The sequence below is a fragment of the Leguminivora glycinivorella genome, chromosome 19 (genome assembly GCF_023078275.1).
Source record: "Leguminivora glycinivorella isolate SPB_JAAS2020 chromosome 19, LegGlyc_1.1, whole genome shotgun sequence".
NCBI lineage: Eukaryota > Metazoa > Arthropoda > Insecta > Lepidoptera > Tortricidae > Leguminivora > Leguminivora glycinivorella.
The window spans coordinates 12,751,849-12,778,374 of NC_062989.1; the positions used below are offsets into that span (position 1 = coordinate 12,751,849).

A 26,526-nucleotide genomic window follows, 5' to 3' on the forward strand; every position below is an offset into this window, starting at 1 on the left:
AAGCAGCGCAATAGACGAGGTGCAAGTAATGATGTATTCTCAGTGTAAGGGGGAACTACGTTCAGGCGAGTCGAGGACACATTCAGATCTTGCTCAAGCAGGAGGCCATAAGTATTACCTTCTCAGTATAAATCGGTGAGCTGCGCTTAGGCGGCCCAAGGACCAGGAGTGCATGGCCCGCGCGGGCGTGAGGTAGCCCGGCGGCGTGACGCGAACGTAGCACGTTTAGAGCGCCGCACTCGTTCAAGCAGCGTAGTGAAGCTATATCTTCGCAGCGTTCCATCTGCGGCGGATTGGCCTGGAACACGGAAGAAAGATTGAAGAATGTAACAGGATTTTATGATGCTTGAAACAACAATACATGTAAACATGAATGACGCCATAGATAAAAACTCGCATTCGCTCGCTTTCGGCTTGTTTTTTAGTAATTGAGTCTGCAGTACAGTCACTCTTGCGCGGCTAGCGTGTGTCACCTTCTCTCGGCAGTCAACCCATCGCGATATGCGAGCCACCTTCCAGCCTTTAGCAATTATTACACCAGTCAAATTCATTCTAATGGACATATCTTCTCCAGATCACCTTCATCAACAGTGAGCACCTCCCCAGTCCGCAGCACCCTCACTCTGGCACGGCCAGCGTCGGCGTCCCCCTCTCGCACCACGGTAGTGAACCCGCCACGATGCGCTAGACACCTTCCAGCCTCCAGCAATTATTACACCAGTCAACTTCATTCTAATGGACATACCTTCTCCAGATCATCTTCATCGACAGTGAGCACCTCCCCAGTCTGCAGCACCCTCACTCTGGCACGGCCGGCGTCGGCGTCCCCCTCTCGCACTACGGCAGTGAACCCGCCTCGGTGTGCGAGCCACATGTGCCCAGCTTTCAGCCATTCTTTCTCGCATGCTAACTGCTCTTCTGATTTTGCCTGTGGACAAGGAAAAAAATAAATTAGAACGTTGCTAAAAAATCTGTCTACATAGGAATAGTTTTTAAATGTATTTCCTGCAAGAGTCATAGAGATAAGTCGTTCAACTAAGTACCTATATAACAGAAAGCAATCTATTATGAATCAAATTTAAAGAACCCAGATGCAAAGTTGTTATTAAAAAAACTGGCGAGATACGAACAAGAGCAACCCATCACTCAAAATGTTAAAGACATGAGAAAATGTTTAAAAGGGGAAAGCTCATCTTAATGTAGAGGATATTAGGAAACACAACAAGTACGATTAAGACAGCATTGGGCTTCAACCTACAGCTAATTCCCTAGTCGCTTGTGCAACGTGCGTATTGTGCGTAACTCGCCGGAGCGTCGTCAATGGCCGCAATAGAAGACACAGTGAACGTAGAGGTTTCAGTACCGTCATTTAAACAACCGACTACTCTTTTACTTATAGGAAAATTTTACAGGACAAAGTCAAATAGTGAAAGATTTTAGTACCTAGTTTCTTTAGGCACTGGTCCCATCGCGAGCTAGTAAGCTATGAGCTATCGGCTATAAAAAACGAACAAAAGATAAGCAGCCCGTGCAAATAAAAGAGACACGGCGATTTTGATAGCTCACCGCTGGGCGAGTAACTACATATAAACATCGCCATGTCTCTTGCCTTAGGCACTGGTCCCACCGCGAGCTAGTAAACTATGAGCTATCGGCTCTAAAAACGAACAAAAGATAGTCGCTCCCGTGCAAATAAAAGAGACATGGCGATGTTTATAGCTACTCGCCCAGCGGTGAGCTATTAATATCGCCGTCTCTTTTATTTGCACGGGAGTGCTTATCTTTTGTTCGTTTTTATGGCCGATAGCTCATAGCTTACTAGCTCGCGGTGGAACCAGTGCCTTAGTGACCAATCCTCGAAGCTGCCTAAAAACTGCGAATGATCAATGCCCTGCTAGAATGAATGCTCAAATTTTTGAGCACCTTTTGCATTAGGTACCTGCGCGTTGATCTGATGTATCAAGTCATAGTACTGTTTAATAGGACTGCAGCACTGGCGTCTGTCATAAGCTGTAAACAGAGTGAATGGAAGGTCGGTGCGATCCGTAAAAGGTGTGATATTAGCGGTCATTATTAATAACTACCATCACATGTGTGATCACTGATCGCCAATCAGACAAGCATTTTTCTATAAATATCTGCCAAATGGGAACAAAGATAGATATTAAAGTAAAATTCATAATCCTACGGACTAAATTGACAAATGACTGACAGGTAAAATGATACCAGGAACAGCAAAATTAAAATAGGGAAGGGTATATGTCGATAACAATATATCGACAAGTTTTAAAGTACATACAACAGACAAGTTTAAATCAATAATAAGTATATGAGTTTCAAATAAGAGGTACACATTTTGGTTTGTTCTATGTATCTTCGAGGTAGTGGATGAATACCATGCATTTTTACCCACTAGTTTTAAAACATAAAAAGGTTTCCGAGCCTGTAGGTAAAAAATAAAATGCCATGTCCGACGATAATAAATTATATGTCACGCTATGGCAAGTATATCATAAATATCTATATAATTTTCGAATAATATTATTGCTGCTTCGAAATAAAAAAAATATCTCTAATTAGCGGTCTACAGACCTTTTGATCTGTCGAAATCACAGAAAAAGTTGGTATATTGATTAGCCGATCAAATTGCCAATTTCATTGTCCCGTCTGGGTGCACCTTAAATCTACGATGTAATAATAATTTTAATATCGATAAGAACGACACTGGCCAAACTGTGGCAACATTCCTTCACACTTACTTGTCAATTTGGTCCGTAGGTTTATGGATTTTACTTTAGTAACGCCTTTGATGTCGCTGCTAAAAGATATCATTTTAATTCATTATAATTTTTGGACTACATGTTCGTTGACTATTAAAATTTAAGACTTTTCCGTTTCCTTGATAACCCAGGAGGAAACCAATGACCCGAGAAATCGGGTATGTCCGACTCTCACAGACTTAACCTCCTGAAACCCAGAAGCCAGAAGCAGTATCAGGGAATCTTATGAGGTATTAAAATTTTGTAAAAACCCCCGACCGCGACATGGTACACCGATTTTCATGAAACATGGCTAAGAACACTCCCGACTAACTCAGCTTTCAGACAAAAAAACTAAATCTAAATCGGTTCATCCGTTCGGGAGCTACGATGCCACAGACAGACACACACACAGATAGACAGACAAACAGACAGACAGACAGACAAACACACAAACAGACGCGTCAAACTTATAACACCCCTTCTTTTTTGCGTCGGGGGTTAAAAATTAAAGATGAGGAGGAAAACCGGCCTGGATTTTGTTTTTCTTGACCCATCCTCTTACTTGTGTGACATTGCACATTTTTAGTACAACGACGTTTTTAGGTTTGTCTCAAACATAAGTTTTTGCGCATGGCAAGGACTTTAATTGATCTAGCAACTGAAATCGATATGGATGACAGGTCTGTATCCAATGAGAATCATCTGTCAACAAGGGTTGTTGCCAATATAGAAATGTGTATGATTTTCATGATATTAATTAATTTAGAATTTACAATAAATATTTGATTTATAAATTAGGAAGTTGCTAGAATATGGTTAGAAAATTAGGTGGAATTTTACACATTAGATATTTCAGTAAATATAAATTTATTACAGCAAACGATTGCTGAGGTTGTCGTTCTATTTGGTATCCCCAAGCCTCCCAAGGTCGTGAGGATTTTGAGATCATTTCCTCCTCACTTGTTAGCTGGCTCCGGTACAGGTCGTAGGCCTCCAGTGGCTACTTTATGATATCGCGGATCATCTATGATGTGAAGCAGGAAACCAAATTATGGAGCAGCAAGAGTCCTTTTCTGCAGGGCCTCAAGGGTCCTCAGAATTGTATTTTGTCCATGGACTGTGAGTAGAATCTTGTTCAAGTAACATTGATTTAATTTCTTTGTGTGATCTTGGTTTTTGTAAATCTTGACCATGTGTCTCCATTTCCAGTCTCCTGATGTTATTATGTGGCGGGAAGGGATGTCAGAGCTGGAAGATATGAGACTTCTACACTTCCAGCTGGTAAGCAATCCAGAATATTAATTATTCATATGATAAGGTTAGGCCACATTTCCATTGTCTAATAAAGGTTTTTTTCTATTTCAGCTGACTGGAATTTATTTAATTGATTTATCAATTTATCTATTTATCAGATTTAATTGATTTATCAGATTTAATTTATTTTACATTTTAGATTTTGAATTTTAAATTTATTTGTGGTTAAATTTCGAGCTCTTCAAAATTGTTCTCAAGATCTCAAGATTTGAGCTTCATTTAGTTTCTCCAAATTGAATGTTGCACCCGAAGGGGTCTCCGGTGAAGAGGATGCTTGCCGTAGGCTGAAGCTTTGGTTGCGGTGGTGCTCTTTTGAATGATTGCGCCTGGGGCGACCACTTCGGTTCACTGAAGGATGGCTTGCATGTGCAGCGGTAACTTCTGGCTTGAAGGTTGGTGGCATTTCTCTTACCTGGAAGCAAATGTTAAGTTTAAGTAAATTTTAGTTTCTATCATGTATGTTGGCACTGATACTTAGGGACTAACCAGTTTTAGGCAATGCTTGTAAATCACTCAGAACCATATTTGCACGGCCCAGCTCTATCGCCTGGCAATGTTATTTTAGTTAAGGTGCTAAGCTTAAGCTTTTATTGCTGATTTACAAGCTGTACTTTGCATTGTGTTCTTTCATCAAAATAAAACTGTGTGTCACAACTAACCGTTTTATTCCATTTCCATTTAGAACCTGAATCCTTGAGGAGAATCACCAGTAGCACCTTGTTTCGTTTCGTTATTAAGTTTTTTTGGCAGAGCAAGTCTGCAAGGTTTATTAAGTTTAGATTTATTTTGATGATCGAGGCTTTCCCACCAGTTTTCCCGAGCCGGGTGTGGGGAAGGCCCCGTTTCAATGGCGCCCAACTCTTTTTTCGTTTTGTTCTGTATTTAAGGGTGGTATTTTCCTCAAGAATTCATTTTTTTCAGTGCCATACATAGTGATAATGAAAGTTTTGTAGTACTTACGCTTTAGTGATCCATTTTGAGCTGTGTTTTGCCTTATGCACACACTGTTGTAAATTGAGGTGAGCTTTAGCTGCTTCACAATGTTTTTTGCCCGTTTTGCTGCACTTTATTAAGATATTATTGTGAAATTTGAGAGATAAGTGCTTAGATTTTCAGTTGGTACAAATGGTGCTGACATTTTTTACAGGAAGTAGCCAGGTTTTGAAGTGTCAAACTTTGTGTACGTTTTGTAACTTTTTATGCCTGAAAGATAGTATTTTAGGGCTTAGGCCAAAGTCATTTTGAATATCTTTCGTGAAGTTAAGCATTTTGTGAATATTTTTGAGTAATTTGGCTACTTGTGTTCAAATATTTTGGGCGAAGTTTTGTAAGTACTGTAATTGACTTTTTATGATTTTGTTAAGGGGAAGTTCATGGGGGTTGTTTTAAGTTTGTGTAGAAGTTGCCATGTAATTTCGAGGTATTTTGGATGTATAATAAGTGTAAAGTTTAAACTCAAAAGTTAGTGGTTTGTGACAAAACATTTAGCTATAAAATTTCAAAATAATTAGGTGTGCTATTTTGTTTAGAAAGCAAATTAAATTAGTTTTGTAAAATTTTGGAACATACATTTGGCAGTATTTGATAATTTTGAACTTTGTTTAGACTGCAACTTGGAAAATGTACAAATTTGAAATTTTGGTCATACCGTTGATGTTCATTTAGTTGTATTTGGTTATTTTCTTTGAGTTCATAAGAGGTACACAACAATTAACTCATTTGTTTGCTTGTTCATTTAAGGTTATATAGTGAGACTTACACAGAGCTGGAAAAGTAGAAATTTAGTAAATACACAGTAATTAAAATCAACATTGCTTATTATAAATTATAACACAACAGTATCACTTCAAGTTGTAAGTCGGTGCCATCATATTTGAGTTTCTTTTGAGTTAAACTTATTATACAGTGGCAATTTCAATTTTGTGCCCGTTGAACTTATACAGGTGACTTCAGTCCGGGACGACACCGGTAATGGTTGGAAGTGCAGGAACAGCCTGAGTTTTTGAGTGTCCGGCAGCTGCAATGTTGTTGGTTTCCGGCAAATGATTATGTTGCTTCTCCATGTAAGTGGAAGGTTTCCGTTGGGAGTTATGCTTTTCAACACATTATCAGTGCCCATGTTCCTCTGATGTTCATATTTTGGTTTTCTTTTGTAGACATTTCCTGTAGTCTGTGGTCCAGTTGTAGCTGTTGCTAGGTGCCTAGTTGCTTTTGTGGTGTATATTTCTTAAGATTTAGTACAGTTTCTAGTGATCTGTAACAAAGTCAATGGAATTTAGTAAGAATAATATACATGTTTAGTCATCTAAATATAATGTTTAGAAGACAATTTTGTGCTGTTTGTCATTTAGTTTGGAGTGTGAGGGAAAAGAGGAGGATAAAGGACAACTCCCTTTCCTTATTATTCGAGATATTCACCTGCTGTTAGTAGTAAAATTATTTGCATTCCAGTTAGCATTTCTGAATAAATTTTAGTCATTCCTTTAGATTATCGTACGTTTATCACACTCATGTTAGTTTTCCATGATTTTGTAGTTGAATTAAGTGTTGTTTTATTAATTTGTAGCAATAAAAACGGCAGATATTAGTAATTTTGTAGGTAACGACAAATATTTTGTTGACATTTAGTTTTTTTTAGAGGCACAGACCACAGACAAGATAAGTTCAACGAGGGGTACGTTCGGATGCGTGTTTTTTGATCCAAGTTTGTCGTAACTTGAGCGGTTAAATAAACGCTCGGTTTTATGTTTAGATTTATTTAAGGTTACAACGTGGGTTTAGCGCCAGTTTTAAATTTAAATGTCTCGCAACGTGCGGATTCATTTAAGGGCGCTTGTTTTAGCTTGGTTTTGTGAAAACTTGGATTTGGTTTTGTGGCGTATTCAAGGATTTAGAGATTGTTTTTTGGGTAAGTTTGAGGTGGAGGTTTTCTTTGGACGCAAGGTCCGGGTTTTCTTTTCCTTTCACCTTGCCGCCAGAGTTAACGCCCTCGCTTACGCCATATCGTGTCACTCTTTGGTTGTTTCGTTTGAAGTGTTGAATATTGTGGTGAAAATATTCAATCACGACTTTTTGTATGGAACGTGGTGAACAGCAAAGTCTGTTTTCACTACTATTTTGTTTGTGTGAGGGATGAAAGGGTTCCTGGAACAGTTCTCTGAAATGCGTGAAGTATGAAAGGGGCGACACAATCTGGTTCATTTTTATGTTTGAGCGATCCTTGATACGGCCTGTTTTTTCGGATGGAGTTTTTTTTTGCGGGTGCTTACCACACCCGAGCGTCGTGTTGGCGCGATTTGTGGTCGACATGAGGTCCATACCCAGGAGTGGTGAGGTATGGCAGGGCGCGGTCGCACTGCCTACTTCTTGCATCCCCTTTTGGATGCGCTCCGTACGGGGTTCTTGCCTTTTGTGGTGTCGATCGGGTACTCGCTGGTGGGTACATTTTGCGTTCCGTGCTGCTTTTCCCATGCCATGGAGGCGGTGGGGTGGCGCACGCGGTTTTGGGGTATCGCCGCCAATCATGCCTGGCGTGCGATACATATTTTTTGGTGAGTCTCAACCAAACGGTGGAGGTCTCGGGCATGTTGCAACCTCAGAGTTGTATAGGATTTTGTGATCCGGAGAGTTGGGTGGGAGTCTTTGTTCCACCAACTCGAAGGCCCCCGTGACGGTTTGTTATGTTTTTTTGGTTTGTTTACGGAAGAGTTGGAACAGCACAATGTTGCCAATTCAACCGTGTGTTAGGAGGAATGGTATTTTTTTTTGTTGGTGAACCGTCAGGGAATTTTGATTTTGGATTATGGATTTATATTTTCGGATTGGAATTTTATTTTGAATTTAATTATGAGCTTCTCAAGTTTATGACAGTAAACTTGGAAGTGGGAATCATTTTGGATTTTTATTTTGCCCGGTCTAGCGGAGAATGTTTGGGTGTGCTGAACATCGGTCCTGGCTGTTGGTTTTGGTTTTTCCAGCGCAACTGAGAAGTTGTACTGGTAAAGCCAAAGGAATGTTTTTCTGTTGGGTTAGTTTTGTAGTGTGGGTTATTTTTTGATGGTTCGGAAACCACACTAGGTTTTTTATTTTGTGGTGTTGCGTGGGTTCGAGATTCACTTTTAGGACGTTTAGTTATTTGGTTTTGTGGATTGGTTGTTTTTTTTTGGGACAGGATCTCGATAACTACAGCAATCGCTGTTCTTTTCTGTTATGTGTTTCTCCCATACTCAGTATGGTCGAGGTGTGTTCGTTTTTTTTCCTTACTTTTGTGACACATGGTTAGGTAGTCGCTGAGGACAGCGAGCGTTTTACCCTTGGTAAAACGCTACAGCAGGGAGAGGGGTATTGTGACATTGCACATTTTTAGTACAACGACGTTTTTAGGTTTGTCTCAAACATAAGTTTTTGCGCATGGCAAGGACTTTAATTGATCTAGCAACTGAAATCGATATGGATGACAGGTCTGTATCCAATGAGAATCATCTGTCAACAAGGGTTGTTGCCAATATAGAAATGTGTATGATTTTCATGATATTAATTAATTTAGAATTTACAATAAATATTTGATTTATAAATTAGGAAGTTGCTAGAATATGGTTAGAAAATTAGGTGGAATTTTACACATTAGATATTTCAGTAAATATAAATTTATTACAGCAAACGATTGCTGAGGTTGTCGTTCTATTTGGTATCCCCAAGCCTCCCAAGGTCGTGAGGATTTTGAGATCATTTCCTCCTCACTTGTTAGCTGGCTCCGGTACAGGTCGTAGGCCTCCAGTGGCTACTTTATGATATCGCGGATCATCTATGATGTGAAGCAGGAAACCAAATTATGGAGCAGCAAGAGTCCTTTTCTGCAGGGCCTCAAGGGTCCTCAGAATTGTATTTTGTCCATGGACTGTGAGTAGAATCTTGTTCAAGTAACATTGATTTAATTTCTTTGTGTGATCTTGGTTTTTGTAAATCTTGACCATGTGTCTCCATTTCCAGTCTCCTGATGTTATTATGTGGCGGGAAGGGATGTCAGAGCTGGAAGATATGAGACTTCTACACTTCCAGCTGGTAAGCAATCCAGAATATTAATTATTCATATGATAAGGTTAGGCCACATTTCCATTGTCTAATAAAGGTTTTTTTCTATTTCAGCTGACTGGAATTTATTTAATTGATTTATCAATTTATCTATTTATCAGATTTAATTGATTTATCAGATTTAATTTATTTTACATTTTAGATTTTGAATTTTAAATTTATTTGTGGTTAAATTTCGAGCTCTTCAAAATTGTTCTCAAGATCTCAAGATTTGAGCTTCATTTAGTTTCTCCAAATTGAATGTTGCACCCGAAGGGGTCTCCGGTGAAGAGGATGCTTGCCGTAGGCTGAAGCTTTGGTTGCGGTGGTGCTCTTTTGAATGATTGCGCCTGGGGCGACCACTTCGGTTCACTGAAGGATGGCTTGCATGTGCAGCGGTAACTTCTGGCTTGAAGGTTGGTGGCATTTCTCTTACCTGGAAGCAAATGTTAAGTTTAAGTAAATTTTAGTTTCTATCATGTATGTTGGCACTGATACTTAGGGACTAACCAGTTTTAGGCAATGCTTGTAAATCACTCAGAACCATATTTGCACGGCCCAGCTCTATCGCCTGGCAATGTTATTTTAGTTAAGGTGCTAAGCTTAAGCTTTTATTGCTGATTTACAAGCTGTACTTTGCATTGTGTTCTTTCATCAAAATAAAACTGTGTGTCACAACTAACCGTTTTATTCCATTTCCATTTAGAACCTGAATCCTTGAGGAGAATCACCAGTAGCACCTTGTTTCGTTTCGTTATTAAGTTTTTTTGGCAGAGCAAGTCTGCAAGGTTTATTAAGTTTAGATTTATTTTGATGATCGAGGCTTTCCCACCAGTTTTCCCGAGCCGGGTGTGGGGAAGGCCCCGTTGCACTTGAAATCAGGTACTTTCAGGAAGAATTTAAAGGTAGATTTATAGTATAGTTTTAGTTTCATTGTGTTTTTAGACACACCTGATTTTGTACTCAACTTTTAAATTATTCGTTCGAACATCTCCTTTCAGTTTTCAAGACACGTAATATTACAAGTTAAACCGCTATTAGCATAAGGTCGCGTTACGTCAAGCCACACGGAATCAATTTTGCCCTCAACACCGGCATTTACTACAAATTGTAAGTAATTTTCACTTAGTCTGAGGAACACAGAGGAACGAGCGAAATCAGTTTCGAGCAAACATGCCAATTTGGAGGCATTACGCGAGCCACGAATTATACGCGGTATTAACATGAGTCGTGTGGAAACTTGTCAAGCGATGCGGTAGGGGCCGGGGCAGACGGATCGCGACTCCACTGTAGGCCTAGCACATGATTGCCGCGGGAGTATGTCGCCGCGAGATAGATCACACGTCTTCTTCTAACTGTATTAATGACATAAGGACAGGTAGTCTATCTCGCGGCGACGTACTCTCGCGGTAATCATGTGCTAACCCTGCAGTAACCGTTGGGATTCTTATCAGCGATTTGCGTCAACTTTGCAATGACGATATAAGTAACATCTTTGCGTCTTAATTTAAAAGGAAATGAAACGGCTTTGAATAAACCAATAATACCTATGAAGCCATTAAAACAAGTTGTTGAAAACATGAAAAATATTTTATTAGTGCCTGACTACAGAAACAGCGACCATTGTCTTAATGAAAGCTTCTTATTTTTGAAGAAATGGAGTGAGTTTCAGAATTACTTTCCAATCTTAAGATGCTAGTTTGTCGCAGCCCTAACACTGGTAAAGTTCTGTTCACACTTCACACCGTGTGAACAGTATTTTCTTGTCTCAAATGATAGTACTTCGGCCTATTCGGAATATTATTAGCTCGCGTATCCGCTTTCGACTCAGTCAACTGCATTCCCATTGAAATTACAAGGCGTGCGGTGCTAAGTGATATACATATACAACTAGGCGCGGATGAGGTGTTAGTTATAGCTAAATGTACCTAGGTATTACATACAGCGGTTCATAAAGGTTATTTGAGTATTATGAAAATCAGCGTATATTACATTACTGTCCTATAGTTCTGTGGATATTCTGATCTGGCCCTCTAGCCAAAGTACAGAAGCGAACAGTAGCGAACGATACTCAATTGGCTCAGCCGCGCTAACACGGAAAAACTATGTATAAGGGTAAACCACGAAACGATATACGGAGGGTCAAAGGTTGCACGCTTGCCTAGAGGACTAGGAGATTTCCACGATCGATTTCTAAATATCAAATGTAGGTAATCAAAAAATGAAGTTATTTTAAGACAAAGCTTGCTGAGCAATTGACACCCACAGCGCACTTTACACTTGGCTTTAAAAATAAAAGTGAAGTTTAGTCATCAAGTGATGCAATTTCTGATGGAAAGCGAAAACAGCTCGTTTAAGTGCTTTATTGGTGCACTGAAACTGTGATGAGTTAACAACCTGATCGTTAGCGTCGTTCATAAAGGCAACGTACAGTCAACCAATTAGAATCCTAGGGCATTCTAGAACCCTGTCGTATTGACACCGGGCTTTATTTGCTATTGAAGTCAGTTTGACTTTTACTGTGAAAGGGTTCTACAGTGGCCTAGGGGTCAGATTGGTTGACTGTACATATGATGGATATGTGAACTGCAGCTATTACTATTATGACATTATCGTAGATTGGATGCGGGTGCTGAATCTGTCAATCTCGTTGATAAAAAGTGACCGATTGAACGGCATAATCGTGGAATGCGGCAAATGTCACCTATTTATAATAATTTATCAAGAAATTAATGTTACCGCTACTAGTTCGATTAGCCGCCTTTACACAGACGCTCTATCGCGCGTAATACACACACGATTGGTGTGAAAGAATGCGCGTGTAAAGCTGGCGGGAGGGGAAGGGAAAGACCGCGCGCTAAAAAAACTTACTTGGCGCGCACAAGCTTACCCGCGCGTTATCGTGTACGCTACGCTCCAAAGAACGCGCGATAGAGCGACTGTGTAAAGGCGGCTATTACGGATAATTTTACGCGTAAGAAATGAAATACTTTTATGGAGCAAAAATTAGAACACAAATAACACGAACTTCGTCCGTTTTTTCCTATTTAATTATATTTATTCGGAATCTCTTTACGATTAAACAACATTTTCTTTCTTTATGGAGGAGGTAGACCATTTCAGCATTAAGTTGCTGCAAAACGAAAACTGCCCTTAAATAAAATCAAAATAAACTATATTTTTTTAGAACGACAGAACAAATTATATCTCTCATAACTATTATGAATATAACATTGTGTTTTCAGATTCGTAGAACCTTTGATTTTTTATTCAACTTCGTCAAAATACGATACGGTTTCCTGTTACTGTATTAGACATTGACGTTTGAACTCACAAGTACATTACCAAAGTTAGCGATAATCCTTGTGAAAAGTAGTTTTATTTTTTGTGATATTAACAACGCGTAGAATAAGCCAAGCTAGCTTAAAGGTAATCTGCAAAAAGTGCTGCTAATGACTATCCGTATTAGATATAGACCCTAAGTATATACCTGTGTCAATGCTTGCCAAAGGCTTTGGACAAACCAGTAACATGCGGTCTTTGACTTCAAATAGTTGTTAATGATCAAGAGGTCATACTTTAGTGGGTAAGTTGGGAAGGGAATGACAAAGTGCAAAGACAGGTGAGCCCACACACGAACACACGGACGAGGAAGCTTGCTTTACACATGTACCTTCCTACGCTACTTGACTCAATGCAATTATCTGTTAAGACATAAATTACATCCGTACTTGTGCCACAGCTAAATATAATTATTATATCTGTTTTCAACACAGTAAATAAAAGCAGTGATTAACTACTACAATCTAACACAGTTGCCTAATTATCTATATTTCAAACTAAATAAAACCGGCTGTGTTGCAATTCTCAGCAAAACTGAAAATTTGTAAAACGAGAGAATATAAAACAGACAGCGGCTTCGACAAATGCGTGAACCGATAAGCTTACGCACGCACGCTGGTTCTTAACACTCCGGAGTAAGAGCTAAAGTGGTTCTTTACGTCCCGGCAGCTGAGACAAAGCGGAGACCCGGGGTACCCGGAACACCAGTAAACAAGGTACGGCGACACCGTAAACCACCTTATCGGACAGCGCGCTTAGTGTCCTTGCATTAGTCTCTGGACGGTAGTAAATAGAAAGTGGTAATAGTAAAATCAATATTCTGATGTTTGCGGCGAGATAGCGGTTGTGACTTACGCAGCGTATGCTCATGAGTTTATCTTAGTTTACATTATGCTTCTGATGTAACTGCCTGTTGTGGATTATCCCTTTCCTTAGATTTTAAATATAAATATTTAAATAATCATTCAAGGGGAGACCGAGGTTGGTTGTCACAGAGGTAGGTTTTCACAAACGAAAATTTCTGTTGAACCAAGAAACTATAGTAACGTTAGTGACAAGTAGCTGCAAAAAATAATCATTTCTTTCGAATGTTACCATAGCATTCTTGGCTTAGGTTAGGAACCATTGCCATTTGTGACAACCTATCTGTGTGACAACCAGCCCCTGTCTCCCCTAAATAGGCATTTGCTTTCCATAAGGAGTTTTACAGCTCAGTTTATTAAGACCATTAAGGATGCAGAACCTCTAGACTACTCTTTTCCTAACGGCCATTACGCTCTTTAAGTGCTAGAAAACATACATTAACAACCTTGTTTGAGGTCTAAGGAAGTAAAACCTACAAAGACCTTTGACTTTCTCGCCTGTCTTTACTCCCTATCAGTATATTCTCAGATCATTAACATGGTTCCCATCCATACGTCCAATACGTCCATGGGGTAGAATGGTATCAGTGTACCGCTAGGGGCATTACCGGCCATATACGCCCGAGGTAATAGTTGTCATCGGTCAGCGGTACCAAATAGGTGGAGAATATAAATCGTCAGCTGTCGACACTTTGTCAGGGGAAATTGCGAATCAATTTGTGCTACATGGGTGGCTCCCGTTTTACTGCTAACATAATTGGTGCGAAGTACTTTATATCACTTGGAAATCTTGGATGTAGTCCTACTGGTACAAATATTGAACATGTTTGATTTTCAGTTTTTTTTTTCAAACCCCTAATACAAATTTTGATGAGCCTGTTCTAAAAATGCAAATAAAGGAATTTCAAATTAAAACTTACATAATTTCATATGAAAATTCGAATAGATGCGCTACCGAAAATGTTCTCAACCTTCTCGACAACTTGTACATTTTTAGTAATTTCAGTAATTTGTATCTAAATCTAAAGTACCTAATGTTATTTTTGTTTTCGTTTGATCATACTTACATCGTAAGAATTATAGAAAAATATGAACATTAACCTTAAAGTGTACACCTAATCCATCTCCTAACACTTTTTAATGCAAGATGAAAAGGGTGCACAAAAGTTAATGTAAAAGACATCAATACATTAAAGCAAGATAAACGGTAACCTATTTGCAGTGAACGTACTTACATCTAATTTTAGGCCTCCGGAAACCATTTCAAACGCAGTCCGGTTACAACACGATGCATGTTACTATCCATACATCCCACGCTTTGAAGGGTTCAACCTTACTTTAGCAATCTCTTTAAACTTGAAAAGTTCGCTCGAGAATGAAGTGTAACTCTTGGGAAAACGGTTGAAAATTCAGATGGACTTTGTATGAGGTAGGAAGTTTGGAAAGAAATATCTTTTATAGTCACGTTTAATAGTATGGTCGAATAGCAGGTGTGTTTCGTACGGCTGACCTAGTGCGGGCATCTGTTAGTAAGACACGTTTATGGTAATCAATGTTTACCAAATTCGCCTTATTCTCAACCTTTTTACATATTATTAGACAATCAGAATTTTAATTGGAATTATTAGACGCGATCGATTCTCTATGATATCGCTCTGAACCGAGGAAAGAACCGTGCTCTTGTGTTGGAGGTCAAGACGCCCGAATGATTTTTGGTCATCGCGCCAAAGAAGGGAGTAAAATAAATGCTCCAGGGGGTTAAGAATTTCACCACCTTCTTTCTTCGCGTGGTAGAAGTTGACTGTGTTATATGTGATCAATTGTGGTGTGTGCGATGAGCTAAGCAACCTGTCACTGCAATAATACGAGTTCGTTTTCTTTCAACCTTCTTCTTCATTTTCTTTTGTTTTTCCTTGTATTGCTGTTAATGCCCCAAATAAATAAAATATAACCCCTGAATAGCTAAGAGGGCACTGAAACTTAGCAGCGTCATGTGCTTTGCTTAGCCTTTTATGTATGTATGTTTGTATACTTTGTATGTAGACAGTCAGAAATTTAATTATTTGAATACGATAAATTCTCACGTCTATTTGACTGTTAAAGGGAATTAATCTTAACGGTTTTGCATAGGTATTCGACGAACGTGCGTATAAATACTATAAATTCAGGTCTGTAGTATTTACCTGGACAATAGAGGTGAATGTTTACTAGCCGGCGTCAATATTACTCATGTTGGACAACCGGATTTTAGCTGCACAGATAGAACCTGATTTTAATACACGGAATTTAATTGGCTCGGATAAACATATTGACATTGCTGTTAGTTGTAATATAGTAAATACATTGCGCAAAGGTAAATAACGAATATACTTATAAGACCAATGATGCAAGAAAGTATGTAGACACTTGCATACATTTCAATGTTTACGTTAATTAAAAAAGCATTTTCATAAAATGTTGTTACGTTGTTGAATAAGATATTGAAAATATAATGTCAATTAATCAATTTTTGATATGAGGTAGAATAGAATCTATTTTAAGATACTACGAACTGCTCAACTGAATCCCAAAGGACCCAACTTCTATTAGGCTAGCCTTTCTTGTTTAATGAAAGACCGTTTGTGACTTGTGACGCACACTAGTGATGATGGTATAGGCGCAACCTAGAATTACGAGTCAAAAACTGTCATCGTAAAAATCAGTATTCAAATCTCCACTCTGATCGAAGCTAGATCTCCAAATCTTAATAAAATTCAATGTAAATATACAAAAAATACGAGTAAGACGATTTGGTGAAAGGTTGATCATAAAGATGTAAAGTCCCAAATTAATATTCTGGTTGCAGCACATTGCAACATATATATACCATACATTGCGATAATCAATATGAAGATATTCATGTCAATGGGTGTCATTAACATTGCGCCCTCAAACTAGTTTACCACAATTTCACCTTGTGACACCGCGCGTGTTTATTACAGTTATCGCATGCGTATGGTAATTTCATGTGCAGGAATGCCCTTCCTGTGCATCGCTATCATTAACGTCAGTTTTGCCGGCTGAGTATTATGCTGAGACTGAGAGTTCGACTCGAGCTAACCAATATAAATATGACTCCGTGATACTTCAACTATCATCTGCAGAATCTTTTCTGTAGGCCTAGCACATGATTGCCGCGAGAGTATGTCGCCGCGAGATAGATGACACATCTTCTTCTAACTGTATTAATGACATAAGGACGAGTAGTCTATCTCGCGGCGACATACTCTCGCAGCAATCATGTGCTAACCCTGCTGATGATAATTGCAGCGACTGAGGAGATAGTATACGCCTACACCGACTGCGATGACTGAAGCCAATGACTATTCGGCATTTCTTGCCGCATCGATCACATGACTCTTGGATTGGTCCAGAACTCCGCATATCTAATAGTCACTTCTGCTCGAGTTGTTCCAGCCTGCACTCTTATTTTTCAGCTTAATCAGAGATCATACTGAGACTGGTTTTCTGAGTCGAGCTATAGTTAGGTGGAATATAATTGGGATTGGCATTAATAGCATGCTGTCGACGTTGAGGTCTCGATTCTGTGTGACATCTGACCAGCCCGCTGTCAAGCAAGCAATTAGAATCGGCTCGATTGAGCTCATAAGAACGGCGATTAACTGAGCCGTTAGTATAAGTATGCTACAAATTATGCGATACTAGAATATGCATCAGTATAATGTGTCCTTGTACCTTACGCTGTAGTGCTGTGGTTCATAAGATGTTGGTGTCCAAGCTTCTTAAGACCGTGATCCCGGGCATCTTAATGTATGTACGCGTGTGAAGCTTTTACTTTTTATGGGATAGGAGGCAAACAAGCAGACAGGTCGCCTGATGGTAAGCGATCACTGCCGCCCATGGACACCCGAAACACCAGAAGTGTTGGAGGTGCGTTGCCGGCCTTTAAGATGGGTGTACGCTCTTTTCTTGACTTAATGCCCTATGTCCCTGATAGTTATAACGTAAGGTGTTCAGGAAGATTCTGGGGCCCGGCGTCAAAAGACACCTCAGTAGTTTTAGCAAACCTCTCTTATATTATAACTATGTTTTCATTTAGTAGTATATTGAATGAACACTCTATGGTTTGGTACATTATTCCTTTATATTAACCAGAATATAGAAAATATAGAAGTAACATAGATCAATATGCGACTGCCGTCTAATTGGTGGATTGGGTATTGTAGGCAATTTATTTGTATAAATAAACATTGGTATTTATACAAAACTGGCCTCATTTTCTCAGAGAATCACGTTAACATTTATTATTGGTCACTTAATGTAAATGTCACCACATCGTCCACACCATAAACTATGCGAACAACAGGCATATGAATACTGTTATTACCATTATTTAAATTAGTGTTTCGTAAGGGGAATGAGAAGCAATTTAATATTAGCACCATACATTTCTTATACCTGTTACTTGAATATAGCCTGAGAAACCTTACTTCGATTTTACATTAATAAATATTGGCGTTTACAGATTTTGGAAAAAAACATACAGGCTGCTAGAATTTTTTTATATTTAACAAACTTTTTTTATGCCAATTTATTTGGACCCATATTTTTGTTTTGATCCTGAATACGAATGAGAGCGATTCCTGTCCAGGATCAAGAGCTAATATGGAACCAAAAATAAATCAGCTAGAAAAGCCACAGTGACCCTCTTAACAAAATACATATAGTCTGTATAATTTGTAATATGAAGATAGGTTAATAGATTATTTTTCAATCGTAAATTGCAACTAAGACTTTTTGTGTTTTATTTGCAATGAAGAGTAAACATAAGGATGACAATAATGTACCATAAAATCCATCAATTGTAGTTACTATCCATTACAAGACATGGCACTAAATCAAGAAATTTTTATGTATGTTTTTACATTGTCTTTATCCACCAGGAAGTGGAATTTCTTACCAATGTCAACACATATCGAGAAAAAGTGATAACTTTATGACTCATGTATAAAAATGATTCCCTTTCTAGGACTTGGTTAAAAAATAAGAAGCCATCAGTGTAAGAAACGTGGAAATATTCTAGAAAAAACTTATAGGTCCTTGAAGACCAGTAAACGAGCTATCCATCAGTTAGTCAATAGTAGTAAATCTGTTGATTTACTATTGCAATAAAATAGATTTAGATTTATTAAAACAAAACGGCGTAGACTTTAATTATGCCATAGCGCCATATTTACTTCATTAAGCTGCTGCGCTTAGCACTCGTTCTTAGGTAAGTACTTAACGGAATCTTTACTCATATTTTTTTTTAATTTCTACTGTTACATGCGTGTTGCTGAGACTAACACTGCGCACCCTAGTGTAATGGGGACCCTAGTTGAGCTCTAGCAACCTAACTCACCGGCCGGAATAAAACTCTATGTTCGGTCGTCTAAGTAGGGTCTAACACAGGAGGAGGTATTTCCCCAGTTGGGTTGGGGATACTCCTCTAAATCAGAACTAACCTGCTCTATGCTACGCTCTGTACGCGTCACTAATAAGCATAGAAGTACTGAACAGAAAAGACGTGAATAGCAGTAAATGGACAATAAATGTTGGTATAATATCGGTTTTGCTTACATCAAAGCAAGTTTTCAACTATAGTTACATATTTATGAGATCAATTTGACTATTTGTACCGTATTTATCTCAAAGGCAAGCTTTGAGGGCTAATTCTAGACGTTATAATACTTATAATATTATAATAGTCAAATACTTCTTTGTAGTTTATATTAATGCAGATAAATCAGAATTATTGGTAAATTTCATGATTGTATAGTCTGACTAAAGTATAAATTAAGAAAAGGTTAGTATTTTGATTTTAGAGGGTATACACCGTGTACCGTGTTACATCCAATCCAGGACCGATAAATTGCTTACCGCTATAATGAATTCACATGTGAGTTCTCGCACCGGTCTAAATAACCCTATGCACAAAGACCGGTCAAACTTAGGGTTCATTTAGAGGGCGCGCCAACTCGTATACGATTTCAGTTACATGGCGGACTGTTAAGGTTACATACAATTCAGCACACTAACCAATCAAATACCGTAATGTAATGAAGCTCGCATGCGAGCTCTCGCACCGTGTAAATGGGCCTTTATACTGGCTAAGTAACTAAGTATATAATTAACAAGTTATCCAAATCATTATCCACAATTGGAGATTAAGCCATAAGCGGGATAATAACATACTTTTCCCCGCAGGGACAAGGCCGTTAAGAGTCGTATTTAGAAATCTTTTAATGTTCCATGCGTGGCCTAAAAGGGAACCCGGCTGGTCTGACCAAATCGGGCGGCTGACTCATTTGTTACGTCAAAATGTTGATAGTCATGATCCGGGGTGTGGGGAGAAACGGTATGTAGCGGCTAGGGTTAAATATTACTATAGGTGTGTTCATATAACAAACTGCAATAGAGTAGATACACACTAATAAGGGCCCCTTGCACCACCCGCTTAACTCGAGTCTAGTGGGCTGTCAACTGTCCTATACTGTCATATAAAATGGTGGGTTAACCCACCATTTTCGGTGGTACAAGTGACCCTAAGTATGTTGTTTACCAAGTAGTGTATTGGACACTCAGAAACCAGGCAACGAAAGCTCCAACAAAGTCACAGAGCTGAATACTTGGAACAATTGTTTTGACTTCGTATTTGTAAATTAAACTAATCAAGGGGTGTCAATATCTAAACTCTCCGGCTGTAGTTCTCGAAAAGGGGGGAAGGAGACGGCGTGAAGGACTCTTTTTTTTTTCTCTAGTTATACCTCCTTGTTGCTTGGTCTACTAGAGATACCTATAAATTTCTATTATGTAGGTAGATCTTATCATGTCATCCATGTGTATAGTTCAAGGAGGCTCAAAATAGTACCACATATGGTAAAACATAACGTACGTAGTACCTATGTTTTATTTAAGCTCGGAGATCTAAATCTTTGCTTCAAATTGATCAAAGATAGCGCCATATTTGCGTATGATAGACCCAGACTACAAAACCGTGAATAAAAACTTCAAAATAAACAATGAAGATCAAAGGTTTTTTTAACACGCGCCTTGTCCGTAATTCAGGATATCCTAGTAGGAGAACACAACAATTTATTACCATACGTTTACGACTTTATGCCATATACATATTTTGTATAAAGAAACCGCTACATTTAAGGCGACTAAAGACGAATATAGCGAACGATATTATCTGATAAAAATGCACACCCAGACTCACTGACTGACACCACGCTCGGAATACATATGCGCGCTAGAAGTCTAAGACTATAAAAACATATTGCTATTCCACTTTATCATATAAACCAAGCTTTAAGACAGACAGAGATAGAAGTTAAAGACTAAGCAAGCCCTGAAATAAGCGAGACGTGTCGGTATTCCGTACCACATGCGGCAGAATAGCTCAACCATTTTTAGATCCACCATTCATGGAAATAGAACAGCTAAGACATATAATAACGCTTTCTGATTTGGGCCCACAGGAACGCTTGACGTACAAATTTAAAGCTTAATGCAAGGAGGGAAGGGAGAGTTTGTTAGAAAGTGGTGGAAGTTGTATGTTGTCTAGCACGTCGGAAATGCCATGCGAGGTGTTGAGACACGGTCCGGAAATCTTCGCCGTGCATAGAATGCATTATGGTTTAGGTATGGCGACAACATTAAACTCATTGGCTGTGTGGTGAGGGCATATTTATTACGTAGTAAATATATAATAAATGCCATTAGAGAGAATTCAAAAAAATTATAACGTTTCAGTCATGGATCAAAAAACAAGCTTCATAAAAGCACATTGTCACAAAAGAACGTTCAAAAGTCATGAGCTATGGACATCAATCCTGGCAGGTTACTATTGCAGCCTTGGTATAAAAAAGGTAAAAAAACACCATATCTATTGTATAAAAAGGATCACACCCAATAAGGGAAGGTGACAGAATGAGAATACAAATGACTTGGTGTTATCTGATGCTTGGATCTGATTTTGTATGCACATCAACGCATCCGTACCTGGCACTGTAGGTGTTAAAAAGGGCATTGATGAAACATATTTGAAAAATTCGGATTTATAAATAGATAGGTACTCTTACTGTAAGTACTGTAACATTTTTGTTGGGTTATACATTTTTGTTGGGTTATAACTATAACTGTTATAAGGACTGGCGTGAGATTGGCTTGAACCATAAATAAAGAAGTGTACCTATTTATTACTGATTTCTACAGGATTGGCAAATCTTATTTGGGCGTGCCGCTTGGTCATAAGTTACAGACGGATTACAGAGTAATATTAGGGATTCTTATGCTCGTCTACCACCACAGTTTGTAATAAAGTCTTTCTGCATCAGCTCTCAGAATCGATAAGCAGAAGCGTATTTAATAAAAGGCACTTTAACAATTATTCAAAGCTTTAAACTAGATCCTAAATAGATCCATTAATTCAATAAGCACATCATATCTCTGGCGATCTATTGGCATGCAATAACTAAGAACGGTCTATATGTTAGCATCAGAAGATAAACGCCAGATGTATCGGTCAAGGAGTGATATTCCACTCACTTATCAAAAGCCAACGAGTTGTTCAAAACCAGTACAAATACGGACGCGTATAATATACATTCGAAGGTTCTAGATAAAGTGGTTCGCCAGATTTGATTCAACCATCAACCAATGAGAGCAGACGCTGCTTGTCCGACCAACTGATTCTGAGCAGTATATTTGTGTACAAACAATAATCGCAGGAACCACTCGAGGGAAGGGTCTTAAAATAAACAGCTGAACGGCGATATAGTGAATGCTTATCATATGCAAGTATGCAATTCTAACCGTAGTGCACAGATTTGAGCCAGTGCGTAATTGTCTGACTTAATTGTTTAATCTGATTCATTGGTACACGACGGATACTTCGGAAAGTAGGTAAAGACCATCTTTATTTCAATAAAAATATGATTTGCTTAGCTACAATCTCTCTGACCACGCATGTCTTCTTCGGTCATTCCCTATGCTGAGCTAAGATATATGTCATCCAGCAATCATCATGTCCTTCTGCTGAAGACCAGGTTCATCTAGTCTTTTGTTCCTCGTCAACTAGCAAATTCTCCCACGGTCTTTTTGTTACATGTTTTAGGTTCACAGTGGCTTTATATCAAAATCGAGCGATACCCACCGAGATTAAGTTTCTTATAAATAAATTTCCATTTAAGATTGATGATGCACTTCCATACAAATCGTACAACATACACCTATATAATTAATTTATTAATTAATTTTCATTCGAGGAACCAATATATTATATTGATTCCTCGAATGAAAACTAACTCCAGGCATTGTCGTGGATTATTGATATTCCAAAGTGGATAATCTTAGTAACCAGTTGCATTACTGCATACAAGCTATGCACTATTTCTGTAATACGAAATAACCATAATACATTTATGTGCTTCGAACGCATCGGAGCAAAGTGAATGTAAATAAATATACACCTCCTTTAACGATTATGGTTGTGTTATAGTTAATGTTTATTTGGAGGTGATGGATTTTACTGGACATAAATAATAAATACTACACAGGCATAATAGAAACTAGATATAGTGTACTGTATCTTAGAGTTCAGTATATACTTACTATATTTATTGAAACATATCGGTATAGTGCCAAACTGACTCACTTATTATGCATATGTTGCGTCTAATTAAGGGTATGGTATTACGATGTGGGTCAATAAGTAAAGGCATAATAATGCGAACTACCTTCTACGATGAAGTCTACGAAAATAATTTAAGTATTAATAGGAAACACAAACCTTTGTTACAAATGAGAACATAACCAAAACAAACTCCACGGATCTAAATATGTGATTCAAACTTTGGAAAGATGTTAACAGTAGAGCTGTGTCGCAAACTGAGGACGACACCGGTTTTAAGATTTTACCATTTACTTTCAATAACACACGGATTCTAATTCGAAGCGACATAAAGTTATAACTGTAATGCGTAACCGAGCTTTGCCTTTCGCAACAAGGCGTGGGCGCGACACCGATCGCTAACCGTAACCATGCGATATTGTTGATGCTTTTTGTAAACATTGCACTTTGACTCAGAAAAGATTGGGCAAAATAGAGCCTTTCGAGGAACTCACATGGAGTTACAAGAGTAAGGCCTGATTTAGACGGCGTGCGAACTCGCATGCGATTTTAGTTACATTGCGGGCTGTTGAGGTTACATAGAATTTTGCACAGCCATCAAATGCCGCGATGTAATCAAACACATATGCGAGTTCTCATACCATCTAAATGGGCCCTAACACTGAATTTATACAAAGCTGTCACTATAAAGGTTTTTCGTAGATGAGAGTGGGGTTTAGTCAAGTGACGACTGTTTATAGTGTTTATTAAAATCAATCGAAATATACATAATTTAAAGCCTGACCAGAAATATATGACTACGCGCCATGTTGCGGAATTTCATTAGAACTATTTTCTTCATACTATACTGAACTGTCACCTCATACATCAGAATAACAGCGCCCTCCTGACAATAGTCATATTATTTCTGGTCAGGCTTTATTACTAAATTTATAATCGACGAGTCTTAGTTCCTGTATTACGATTGTCATATTAGTTTCAGATCCAGAAGTCCTGATGCGAAAAACTACAAAGTATTTTGTTTTTTATCGCTTGAATATGCGAGAATCTTATAGAGTAAGGGTCCATTTACATGATGCGAGAAGCGGAGAACTCGCATATCAGTTTTATCTTATATATTACACAACGGAATTTTATTGTGCACTGAAGTGTACGTAACGTCAACAGTGCAATGTACCTAAAATGGCATATCGCTTCGATTGTCTGAATGGTCCCAAAGAAATTTCAATAGTCGTCATTCGCGGTAAGGCCTTTGGTATAGTCGCGACCCAGTTTTGGCTGCATTTACGGCAGTTTGCACCAACCAAAAAGCGTTCAACTGATAAACGTTAAAAAGCTGCTAACGAAAGCTAATTCAAGTTTTTGGTTGCCCTGTACTGTAAGTTAAAAGGTCAAGAACCCAGATCTAGTTTACATTTGTATACGAGTATTCCGCTTGATGTGCTGTGTTTTTAAAGAGATGTATATACTTTTTTCAGTGTGGTGGCAGCGTGACAGATCTCGTGAACAAGGACCCTGCGAAGGATACTGGCGAAACTTGCTCATGTTGATATCTGTCACCATCAGTTTTCCTTTAGTCACCTCTTACGACACCCACGGCATATCTCGGACACTGGCGATCAAATATATAAAAGAGGCGCATTCCTAGCACACAAACTAAGCTCATGTAGGTGAACGCGTACCATGCTTGTATGAGTGAGATATGACAGGTCGACTGTTCGCGTTTTTGGCGGGGAGCGGGAGTGGCCATACTGTACGATAGTAATCTTTATTATACTGTGCCCACGGGACAATATGTGGTGCTGTTCTGTTCTGATGCCGGCACCATAAGGCACCTTCGTTATATTCTGATAAAATGGAACGCCACATTCGTCATCATAATTATATGTACACCACGTATTAACTTTTACCAGTTAAGGGTCCCCCCACATCTAGCGTCTCGCGAGCGTCGCGTCGGGCCAACTGTATGGAAAAACACGCCGCGTCGACGTCGACGGCGTCAGGCTTTGCCCATACAGTTGGCCCGACGCGACGCTCGCGAGACGCTAGATGTGGGGGGACCCTTAGCACCTGCATCAACAATTCCTACAGTCTTGGTGTAAAGTTTTAATTCCTTGCAATAGTTGCAGTAGACTGACTTATAAATCTAAGAAACAGATGAATAAACAAGAATACTTATAAAACAATAAAATGTGCCAAATAAATATAAAACAGGAATCTATATAGTTAGAATCAGGCAATGAATGTTCTCGTCTAAGAAATTTCCAACGACGAAGAAATGTTTTATAACGATAGTTTCTAACTAGAATAAAATTAATAATTCAGTTTTATTTAAATTCTTAATTGGCTTCTAGTGAAATGTATCCTACTGTGGTTTATTTTTTATGGAGGAAACGAAACTAGCAGTAGCCATCTTGTCATCGTTTATTTTCGGTTAACAAGCTTTAATATTGAGTTTTGATTTAATTACATTTGAATGTATTTTAATTATGGTAATTTCCGAGCTTGAGCTTAAACATAATTCATGCCAGTTATTAGTTAATTAAGAAACGGTTAACAGTTAATAATAAATTGGTTTTACTTTAGCAATTAACGGCTAAGCGTGAAATTACAAAATACAGCGTGTTGTATTGGTATGATACAGTCACGCTCGTATCGTAATATATGTGGATGTCAAGGGCCGAATACAAAATCATCGTATGTCTTTTGTTTCGTGAATTGCCAATATCGTTGTCGACATATATATGTCCAGAGACAGGTAGATTCAGCCTAACAAACCTCTCCTATTTATATGTAATGCCCGCCCGCCGACATACAGGGCCCATTTACACGGTGCGAGAACTCGCACGCGAGCTTATACTTACTACAATTGATGTGCTGAATCATATATAGCCACAACAGTCATGTAAATACAAACTAAAGTACCTACATTGAAATACTGATAATAAAGGTTTTTTATTTCTTTCTTTTTTTTTCTTTTTCATCCAATAGCCCAAGCTGTAGAGGCATCTAGAACGCCAGCATCATCTCCTAGTAATTATAACTGACGCAGCGCCTTACAGGGACGTCCCGTTGGCCGGAACCCGGCTCTAATGATAGGGATCAGTAATGTAATTAACATCGGAAAGGGCAGGTAGCCGTTGAAGTGTTAATACTTGGCTTATTATCATTATTTTTGCTGGTTTGCGGCACTGGAAGACAAAAGGGAATAAAGGCACCGTAGCGAAACGTCGCAATCGGTTGCAAGCTTCCCTTGTCAGCTATGGGGCATAGTATGTCGCTTTCGCATAGGTCTGTTTACATGATTAGTCACCAAAAGCAATGTTTCTGCGGTATTGCAACATCTATATGCTTATTTTAAGTAATGTGTGCCGGCGCATTAATGTACAAAGTGGGAGGGAAGGTTCTTAAAATACCTACAATCTTACCACCTACCTACCTACCTAGTATACCTTAAAATACAGTCTTCGAGCTCTTTCAGCTTGTAACTCTTATGTTT

The 26,526-nt window shown here is 38.6% G+C and overlaps 1 protein-coding gene across 4 annotated transcripts in view; it reads right to left on the minus strand.

Annotated features, from left to right (window-relative positions):
• LOC125236272 (unconventional myosin-XVIIIa) overlaps positions 1-26,526 on the minus strand; it is a 318,921-nt gene that overhangs the window by 199,269 nt on the left and 93,126 nt on the right. For all 4 annotated transcript variants that reach the window (XM_048142988.1, XM_048142986.1, XM_048142990.1 and 1 more), the window contains 2 exons: positions 746-928; positions 119-298 (listed from right to left, as the gene is read on the minus strand). In XM_048142988.1, the coding sequence (XP_047998945.1) occupies positions 119-298; positions 746-928 (363 nt within the window). The remainder of the gene's footprint in view (positions 1-118; positions 299-745; positions 929-26,526) is intronic.